General features: G+C 51.8%; 1 protein-coding gene across 3 annotated transcripts in view; it reads left to right on the top strand.

Moving 5' to 3' along the window:
• Rasal3 (RAS protein activator like 3) overlaps window positions 1-9,795 on the top strand; it is a 15,512-nt gene extending 5,717 nt beyond the window's left edge. For all 3 annotated transcript variants that reach the window (XM_052165210.1, XM_052165209.1, XM_052165208.1), the window contains 13 exons: window positions 1,644-1,714; window positions 2,118-2,244; window positions 2,330-2,428; window positions 2,892-3,428; window positions 4,062-4,206; window positions 4,766-4,910; window positions 5,696-5,932; window positions 6,027-6,228; window positions 6,325-6,443; window positions 7,220-7,610; window positions 7,803-7,960; window positions 8,647-8,710; window positions 8,811-9,795. In XM_052165210.1, coding sequence (XP_052021170.1) covers window positions 1,644-1,714; window positions 2,118-2,244; window positions 2,330-2,428; window positions 2,892-3,428; window positions 4,062-4,206; window positions 4,766-4,910; window positions 5,696-5,932; window positions 6,027-6,228; window positions 6,325-6,443; window positions 7,220-7,610; window positions 7,803-7,960; window positions 8,647-8,710; window positions 8,811-8,966 — 2,451 coding nt within the window. In that variant the 3' untranslated portion in view covers window positions 8,967-9,795. The remainder of the gene's footprint in view (window positions 1-1,643; window positions 1,715-2,117; window positions 2,245-2,329; window positions 2,429-2,891; window positions 3,429-4,061; window positions 4,207-4,765; window positions 4,911-5,695; window positions 5,933-6,026; window positions 6,229-6,324; window positions 6,444-7,219; window positions 7,611-7,802; window positions 7,961-8,646; window positions 8,711-8,810) is intronic.
• Window positions 9,796-10,278: the final 483 nt, after the last annotated feature.

Raw genomic sequence — 10,278 nt, 5'->3', positions numbered from 1 at the left:
TCAGCGCTCTTAATTGCTGAGCCATCTCTCTAGCCCTATTTTAAATTTTCTGATCCTCGATCTGCTTCCTGAGTAACCTTAATCACAGTCCTGGGCCTAGGGGGCTAGGAAAAAAGGGGTCATGGATAGGTCACTGGTCAGCTCCAAGTTTCTGCACATATTGTCAAACAGAGCTAATAAAATTCCTCTCTTGTTTTTGTATTGTTTGTATATGTGTGTTGCTTTGTTTGTTTGTTTGTTTGTTTGTTTGTTTGTTTGTTTTGAGACAGGGTTTCTCTGTGTAGCCCTGGCTGTCCTGGAATTCACTCTGTAGACCAGGCTGGCCTCGAACTCAGAAACCTGCCTGCCTCTGCCTCCCAAGTGCTGGGATTAAAGGTGTGCACCACCACTGCCTGGCTTTGTTTGTTTGTTTGTTATTTGGGCAGGGTCTCTCTGTGTAGTCTTGGCTGTCCTAGAACTTACTATGTAGACTACACTAGCCTTGAACTCACAAAGATCCAACTGCCTCTGCTTCCTGAGTGCTGGGGTCAAAGGTGGATACCACACCTAGCACAAGCTTTCTATTTTAAACGCAGAGTCCTTTGCTGAAGTCTAGAATTTCCTGGAAGTTGGTATGCAGCTCATGCTGGCCTCTAAGTCTCAGCAATCCTGCATCTGCATCCTGAGCGCTGGAATTGTAGATTTCAGCCCGCACGCTGTTCCCTCTCTCTTTTACAAGGAGTGCATAGAGAATTCAGGAGAGTGAGTGACTGGTGCTTTAGAGATGCAGCTCCTGGGGCTGAGGAGATGGTTCCGTGGCTAAGCAAGCATGAGGACCAGTGTTTGAATCCTCTGCACCCGTGCAAACATAAGATAAGCATGGCAGTCTGCCTGTATGTCTGGTACTTGGACGATGAAGGCAAGGAATCTACAGAACAATCTAGCAGCTATTGAATCAGTGAGTTGTAGATGCACGTGAGAGACCCTGCCTCCTGGAGGAAAGTCCTGAGAAAGCTTGCTGTCAGAGCCTCAGGACTCCACATATACATGTGCACACACGCCCACTCACATACATGTGTACACACACATATAAAACACACACAAGGACACATTAAAAAATATATCATAGAAATCAGAAATGGAAGCCTGCCTGCTTTTCTGAGTTCTGACACAGTAAGTATAACTTTCCAATTTCCTTTTTTTTTAACTTATTATTACTTTTTTGGATATTGGCCAAAGCCTATGCATGATTTCTCTGAAACTCAGGCTTTTTAGCAGTCCCTGTCCACGCCTACCATGTAGAGCTTGCTAACCTCTATGGCTGAACACGCTGGTTTTCTTGGACACTAACTCAAAAGGCATAACTAAGTAAGGGAGGGAAGGAGGGGAGGAGCAGGGAAGGAAAGAGGGGAGAGAGGAGGAAGAAATGCAAGGCGTTGGGCAGGGGAAGATGACACCATTGATTCAAGGCCCCCTCAGAAGGCCTTAAGTGCAATCCCGAGTGTTGCACAATGTCATCTGCTGGTTACAGATGTTATTAATGCAGCCTGGACCCGGGCTTGGTTCCCCAAGACCAGCAGATGGATACTCTGGGGGTGGGAGGGACAAAGCTGAGGAGAGAACACAGGGTTCTCCCTGGCTCACACACCTCTTTATCCCCTTAGAGGTTACTCAAGAGGCTGAAGGAGAAGAAAAGAGCCAAGTCAGAACTGGGAGCCCACGCCCCTCGGGATGGGTAAGCGTCTCTGGGAAGCTGGAGCTTGTGGTTCAACACTGTGCCGGGCACTTCCGGGTTCCTCATCTTCACCTTCACCAGCTGCCCGCATGCTCTCTCTATTCTTTCTGCTCCACGCCAGGTGACCTTGGGGCCACAAAGACCCCAGCTATTTTCTCATCTCTTGGTTGAACGGTGGGGATCACGTCGAATGAAATAGAAGCTAACCAGATACCCCGGATCTAGAAACTCCAAAGAATGCATGGGAATTGGGACATAAGGGATGGGGGTGGCCTGAGGGAAGGAAACAGTGGAGCAATAGCTAGGATGCCGGAAGAGATGGCAGCTAGGGTAACTAAAGATTAGAAAACTAAGGACTGAGTGAGCAAGGAATAACGCCTTGTTCCCCCTTCACTGGCCCCAGACCCCCCAGTGCTCTTGGTTCCAGAGAATCGCTGGCCACACTCTCCGAGTTGGACCTAGGCGCTGAGAGGGACGTGAGAGTCTGGCCGCTGCATCCTAGCCTCTTGGGAGAGCCGTACTGCTTCCAGGTAAATGAGGAACCCACCTTAGCCTCTACTAAACCCTTGGCACCATCTCAGCCTCTATTAAACCATTGAATCCCGCCCCAAATAGGTAACCTGGGCAGGTGGGAGCCACTGTTTCTCTTGTCGCTCGAGCGCTGAGAGAGACCGTTGGATTGAGGACCTTCGTCGGCAGTTCCAGCCGAGCCAGGTCATTGAGGGGGATGGACACAGAAAGCCCTTTCACCAGCCAGGCCCTGCCCCTTCCACTCCATCCAAACAGTTTGCCCCGCCCCCGAACCTCCCCCCCCCCGCCCCGCCCTGTGCAACACACCAGCCCATGAATGCCAAACCTGCCCTTGCATCCAGTTCTCCACCTATTCTCTCCCCAAGTCCTGTTTACCAAGTAGTCTCCAAGTTCTCAGTCCAGGGCTACTCCTCTGTATCCTAAATTCTAATGCGTGAGACATTCCCCAAAGCTAGATATGTTCTGCTTAGCGGCTCCTAGATATTTGTGACCCCGGCCTCTTCCCTAAGGGGCCTCCGCAATTTCCCTGCGAGCAAAACTCCCTGATCACGGTGCGCATCAAAGAGTCACATCTTAGGTGCGCATCTTGGGTCTTGGAACGCATACATCTCTGACACAGCCCCTCCTACCCCATTCCTGCCTGTAGGACAACGTGGAGCGGCAAGAGACGTGGTTGACGGTGTGGGTGCACGAGGCCAAAGGGCTACCCCGAGCGGCTGCACCCGGAGTGCGTGCAGAGCTGTGGTTGGATGGCGCGCTACTGGCGCGCACTGCTCCCCGGGCCGGCCCAGGCCAACTCTTCTGGGCAGAACGCTTCCACTTCGAGGCTTTGCCACCTGCCCGTCGTCTGTCGCTGCGGCTGCGCGGAGCAGGCCCAGCGGGGGCAACCGTGGGCAGGGTGGTGCTGGAGCTGGACGAGATGAGCATCCCCCATGCGCCTGCCGCGGGTCTGGAGCGCTGGTTCCCGGTGCTTGGGGCACCGGCAGGTGCGGTGCTGCGGGCGCGGATCAGGGTGCGATGTCTGCGCGTGCTGCCGACCGAGCGCTATAAGGAGCTGGCCGAATTTCTCACTTTCCATTACGCGCGCCTGTGCAAGGCGCTGGAGCCCGCGCTGTCTGCTCAGGCCAAGGAGGAGCTGGCAGCAGCCATGGTGCGCGTCCTACGAGCCACTGGCCGAGCGCAGGTGAGAAAAGCCCTGACTACACAGACAAGTGGGACAGAGAGCGCTTTCTAAGTTGTGCTGAAGAGGACGGGCCTGGACAGTGTCCAGCGAGGTGGGACACCGTGAAGGGCGGGACCAATACTTTACCAACGAGACACAAAGAGCGCTGTACATCTGGAATTTCAGCTGCTAGGGAACTGGCCTTAACTTGAACTGTGAGCCGCAGATCCTGAACTTCAAATGGGATGAGTTCGCTTCATCTTAACTTAAACTTCATCTGGACGGGAGGCGCTGGAGGAGAGCCTCAATGCTGTTGGGCACTTTTTCTTCTGTGAGGGGTGGATGTTTGTAGCCTCAGCTATAAAACTGAGGGCTGGCCGGCTGGCCGGCTGGTGGCACACGCCTTTAATCCCAGCACTTGGGAGGCAGAGGCAGATGGATTCCTGAGTTCGAGGCCAGCCTGGTCTACAGAGTGAGTTCCTGGACAGCCAGGGCTACACAGAGAAACAAAGACAAAACAAAACAAAAAAGCTGAAGGCTGGGCCTGAATATCCGCAAAAAAACGCACAAGGCCTGTGCCTAGGAATGAAAGATGAGCTAATGACTGAGCTTCCTAAGATCATTCTCATTCAGTGTGGTCTCTGTCCTCCACAGGCATTGGTGACAGACCTAGGAACCGCAGAGCTGGCGCGCTGTGGAGGCCGTGAAGCGCTGCTATTCCGAGAAAACACCTTAGCCACCAAGGCCATTGATGAATACATGAAGCTGGTGGCACAGGAGTACCTCCAGGAGACCCTGGGTAAGCAAAGAGAGGGATTGGTGCCAGAGGTCCAGGAAGCCCCTGGTGAAACTGCCTTCTGGGCGTGAACGGTGCTTTGGGGTACTAGAATCTGGACTGGGAGTGGAGTTGCTATCTCCCCAAGATGTTTGGTGCTTCCAGAGTAAGTTAGAGATAGGCTTTATCTTAGATGTATCTTATTGCTACAAATGAAACACCATTACCAAAAGCAAGTTGGGGAGTTTAAAAGGGCTTAGCTTTCACTTCCACACTGCTGTTTATTATTGAAGGATGTTCAATAATAAACGTTGGCTTGCTCAGTCTGCCTTCTTATAGAACCCAGGAACACCTGCTGGGGACCACATCATCCCCGATGGAAGCCCCGCCCCCTTGATCACTAATTGAGAAAATGCCTTAACTGCTGCATCTCATGTAGTCATTTCCTCATCCGAGGCTCCTTCCCCTCTGCCAACTCTCTAGCTTGTGTCAAGTTGACACATAAAACAACCACGGACAGCGTTGGCAGCTAGGTGGGATGTGTTTGGGTTCGTGACCTCAGACTGCCTGTGCTGGACTGCAGGGCAGGTTGTGCGGTGTCTCTGTGCCTCCACTGAGGACTGTGAAGTGGACCCCAGCAAGTGCCCAACGCCAGAGCTGCCGAAACACCAAGCCAGACTGCGGAACAGCTGTGAGGAGGTTTTCGAAAGCATCGTCCATTCTTACAAGTGAGAATCAGGGACCTAGCACTGAACACAGCCCTTCCTCACTGCCGCCGCGCTGCCTCACGGTCAAACGAAATGCAGGGCACTCAGATTCGATTCAGTATTGGACATATGCTTACCTCCAAGTCAAATTTAGCTGCCCTGGTCTTTGGGTGTGTCTTGCTACCTACATTCTTGCCACGCCACCTAACCCCAAGCAACCTAGGACTTCCTTTGCCTTCAACCATAGATGATCCCGCACCGCTAACCTCGGTCAGTATAAGATATGACCCCTGACCTTAAGAGGTCCTGTATCCCAAATCTGATGAAACTGGTTATAAGGAAACATGAACTCCTGGCCCTAGGATAACTTGCATGCTTAACCCTGTGACTTACGATACTAAGTAACACTGTGACCCTAACTCCATCTTACATTGTATTATACACAGAGCCTCACTTTCATATACAATTGTTATACCTCAAATTCACGACCTCTGTTCCCGTGTGATCTTATCTGCCCAAATCTAAAAAGTTAGGGACCTAAAAGTTGCCACGATTACGCTATAAGTTCTTAGCCTCTGGACCCCAAGCCCCATGTATTATTATCCCGATATCCCCAATGCTACAACCCAAACAACAGGTTCAGTGAAATGAAAGCACACACAGGCTTCATGGACCATAGATCACTGAGGAGCTGTGTAATGTTTCCTACACTCCCAGCCTGTAGACTTACGACCTTGATCGCACACACTCTTTATGTCCTTTTATGTCCCCCCCCCCTTCTCTAACTACTGCTCCTTCTGCCCCAGCTGTTTCCCAGCAGAGCTGGCCGCTGTGTTCTCAAATTGGCGTGAAGAGTGCAAAGCACGAGGCTCTGAGGCACTGGGACCCCGGCTGGTGTGTGCTTCCCTCTTCCTAAGGCTTCTCTGCCCTGCCATCTTGGCGCCTAGCCTCTTTGGCCTGACACCGGAGCACCCGGCCCCAGGCCCAGCCAGAACTCTTACGCTCATCGCCAAGGTCATCCAGAATCTTGCCAACTGTGCTCCGTAGGTGTTGGGAGAATGTGGGGGCAATGATGGGTGAGGGATAGGGGGTTTGGCAGGTGTCTGTCCTGATTTAAGCAGTTTGGCTCTAACTCAGGTTTGGTGAGAAGGAAGCCTACATGGCCTTTATGAATAACTTCCTAGAAGATCATGGACCAGCCATGCAACACTTCCTGGACCAGGTAGCTATGGTGGATGCAGATGCCACCCCCAGTGGCTACCAGGGAAGTGGAGACCTGGCCCTCCAGTTGGCACTTCTTCATGTCCAGCTCTGCACAATCTTTGCCGAACTTGACCAGGTGTGACCTGAACTCAACCCTGGGTGCAAGGTCGGAAGGCTGGGAGACACTGGAACCAGAGAGTTCATAGGACATCTTCCTTACATCCCTTGACAGAAAACCCAAGATAGCTTGGAACCACTACCAACCATCCTTCGAGCCATTGAGGAGGGCCGACCTGTCCCAGTGTCTGTACCAATGCGTCCTCCCCGGATCTCCACTCAGGTCCAATGCAGGTAACCTTGAATCCAGCCTCTGTTCTCATAAGTGACAGAAGACATAAATATGTTAAGGTTAATAATGCGGGGGGGGGGGGGAAGGGGGGGACACGGATTGTTGAGGTTAGAGGCTGGGAATGGCAGCACATAAGGAGGCAGGCAGAGGACTGTGTGGTCAAAGGGCAAACATTCACAGAGCCAGAGCCCAGGCCTGGGCTGGGGCCATGTCAGAAGTCAGGGAAGAATCACCTCCAGAGGCAGAGGAAGCAGCCTTGTGGTAAAAGGCAAAGGCCATGTGTCAGAGTCTGTGGAAGGGGGCAATCGGGGTCAGGTAGAGACAAGATCTTACGAAGGTCGGTGGAGCAGAGGTCAAGCTTAGGGCAAACAGGACTAGTCATGGGGCCACAGGTTAGAGACCATTTTCTATCAAAAGTCAAGAACAACAGCATCAGCTCAAACCCAGAGGTTGGAGAAAAGATAAGGTCAATTAGGAAAAAAGTGGTTACCCTTGTGAGCGGAGGCCGGTGGATGCCCTGGAGTCAGATGGAAATCAAATTATTGAAAGGCTCAGGTCAAGGTTAGAAGTCAGAGTCAAAGCTAGAAAGGGGAAAAGATTAGATTGGGATAGTAGCCAGAAGTCAAGAGCGGGGCCTCATCAAAGTCAAAGGTCAATTCTGGTCCTAAGAGAATTATTGTACTGATGTAAAAGTGGGCTTGTTTCTGGCCACAGGCTGGGTCCAGGGAGTCATCTCCAAAGCCAACTGAGGGTCTGAACTTTCACATCCCACCTCCAGCTTTTCCTCAGGGGAGAAACCCGGCTTCCTGGCACCCCGAGACCTACCCAAGCACACTCCTCTCATTTCCAAGAGCCAATCTCTGCGCAGCTTTCAAGGGGCAGGAAGCTGGGTCCGACGGCCGCCAGATGAGGAGCGGCCCCAGCGGCGGTCGCGGCCAGTGCTACGCACGCAGAGCGTCCCTGCCAGACGTCCTACCCACCGTCGCCCTTCTGCGGGTTACAAGCCGCGACCCAAAGGCTCCCTACGCATGGGCCCCGCGCCTTGCGGACGGGCCTGGACTAGGGCTTCTACCTCGCTACCTCGGAAGCCATCGGTGCCGTGGCAGCGCCAACTGGACCAGCCGGGGGACCGATACCAAACTCCGGGAACGCACCGACCAGTGGGCAAGGTGACATCCAGTCCAGATCCTCGCCAGGGTGTGGGGCGGGCTGAGAATAAGGACCCGGACTAAGAAAGGATCTTAGGACTCATCTGAGACTATTTTCCTCGACCTACAAGTTACCCAACAGGGTAGAAATGAGGGTAAACCGAGGAAGCGACCCGAGGATGGGTCGGATTACAGCTACTTGTCTTCCCATAGCTAGCGGAGATACAACGTGAGGTGGCTGCACTCCGCGAGGAACAAAAAGCTCTGTCGCATCTGGTGGAGTCGCTGAGTACCCACATCCGGGCCTTGACCGAGCAGCAGGAGCAGCTCCGTGGTCAGCTGCAGGATCTGGACTCCAGACTGGGAGCTGGGTGAGCCCCGCCCCGTAGTTCCGGTCCCAGCTTCTTTGGCAGGGTGGCTCAAATCTCTTCCAGAAAGTGCCTCCCCGCCTAAACCACCCCCCCCCCACACCCCCACCACCCCGCGCCTCCAGGCCCTACCAGTTCTATAACCTACATGTGTCACCCCCAAGTTACTGGTTCAGGCCCTGGCAGCTTCTCCCCCGCTGGGCCTATCTCACAGCTGTCTTTACTACTCCTTTTATTTCACACCCCCTCAACCAGTCCCTCCTAACCCGATTGGGCCATCTGGGCCCTTCCCGCCCATTGGTCAGTCTCCACCTTCAAGCTTATTAATGAATCATCCATTGTTCCCCCCCAACCCCTCCCCTTGTGTTCCTTCTGTGAAACTAGATTTAAGTCTGTAGTTCAGGCTAACCATGCACTCTCCATCCTCTTGCTTCAGCCCCGAAGCCCCATCCCCCACCCCGAGTTACACAGGGTTACACCACTATGCTTGGCTTAGTCTCTGCATCTTAGCTGTGCCAAGCTCTAATCAAAGCCTACTTCAGGCATACTTATGCCCTGCTCTCTAATCTGAACAAACCCATCTTCACTCCAAGCCCTACCCACCGAGTCCTTGGCAGTGTGCCCAGGAGGGAAGGAAGGTACTTTCTCCATTTCTGCCTCACCCACTCTCTTGCTTCTGACCCCCACAGGATCTCAAAGTTGGATTCTAAGGGTGGTCTCCCAAGTAATGGAAGCCACAGGCTGAAAAATCTGGTAAGTCTCTTGCCTGAGACTGGAAGGGAGTGGGGAGTCTGCCTGGTTAACACTGTCAACCCGCACCCCAACCTGAAACCCACCTCCACTGCTTTCCCAGGAGCACCGCCTGACTGAGCTGGAATGTTCTCAGGACCAACTGAGGGTTACCTTCCAAAGCCTACAGCTTCTTTCAAAAACACCAGGATCTAGGAGCCAGCCCCTGCCTCTCAAAGCACCGTGTATCAATGGAGCTGATCTGTCAATGGGCACTTGAGCCTTTTACCCCACTCCACGTGGTCTGGAAGCCAAGAGAGCCACTGCAGAGGATTTCCCGACTGCCGGAACTCTTCATGGCTTTAGTGGGGGACAGAGTGGGAGGCAACAGTCACTCTGGTAACTGTGAGGTTGCCCAGTAAGACTCCATCTCAGAAAACCACCGGTTTCTCTGCCCCTACAAGTGATTAACACAAGAGAATACCCAGTTCTCTCTTCAGTTCTCCCAATCCATACCTAACTTGAAGTTTTCTGAAGTCCGAGCTATTGGTGTGATTTAAGGTCGTCACTCTAAAAGACTCCATTCTCTCCTCTGTAAAGTATATCTAAAACTTCTCTACATAGTGGACAACTCTTCGTTAAAGGTATTCAATAAAAGGTATCATTTGGGGGGGGGGACCACCTGCTTTTCCATGAAGCTCGGATCTCCCACCCAGCTATCCCACCTCATCCCCTACCAATACTTCAAGCTCTGTGTGACAGACTCTTTCTAGACTCCTTATCACAATCCAGGCACCTTATGGCAGGGATGACAATGAGTCTGGGAGACAGATGAAGGGGGTATAGGTGAGAATACATTTGAGTTCTGTGGCTGGTGATGTAAGGTGGATGAAACAACAGGCGACTAGGTTAGCTACTTCACTGACATTTGACCTGGTTTAAGGCAGATCCCTAACCAAAATGGATAGTCTGCTTAAAGAAGACTAACTCAAAATAGGAAATTAATACTTGAGCTAAATGAGTAATCAAATACACACACCTCACATTTATTGAGATCTCTTGGGACTCCCAAATGAACCATGGGAAAATAATAAAGTAGACAGACATGAGCTCCTGTCTTCTTCATTTGGTGAAGACAAATATGCAACCGGCGGATGACTGTATGGGTGGATGTTGGTAGGACTGTTGAATCCCTTGATTGTGGATAAAGAGAAACAATGGGCTGGTGTATGGGATATGGGTAGATAGGGTAAGTGGATTTTTTGATAGATGAGTAAGTGTTTAGAGAGGTGATTTGTTTATTGGGTTGTTGAGCAGTTGACAGACTATGTAGATAAATGGCTAGACAAATGGGTAATGGATGGGAGAAAGCAACCAGTTTGTGATGTGTGTATATGGGTTATGATCCTCAAGACTAGGCAGAGGAGAGCTTAGCATTTGGGACAGACATAAAGTAATGGAGCCGTTTAAGTCCAATACAAACAACTAGGAAAGACGAGTGACCTTAAGGGAAGAGACTGAAAGCTAAGGACTCATGCTGGGTGGAGTTCTCAATGATCTATGAATGAGCCCGTGAACTCACCTGTTATTAA

This window comes from Apodemus sylvaticus, chromosome 20 (assembly GCF_947179515.1).
Source record: "Apodemus sylvaticus chromosome 20, mApoSyl1.1, whole genome shotgun sequence".
In the NCBI taxonomy this organism is placed as follows: Eukaryota; Metazoa; Chordata; class Mammalia; order Rodentia; family Muridae; genus Apodemus; species Apodemus sylvaticus.
Note: the sequence above shows the minus strand (reverse complement) of the source record. Positions and strands in the feature narration are given on the sequence as shown.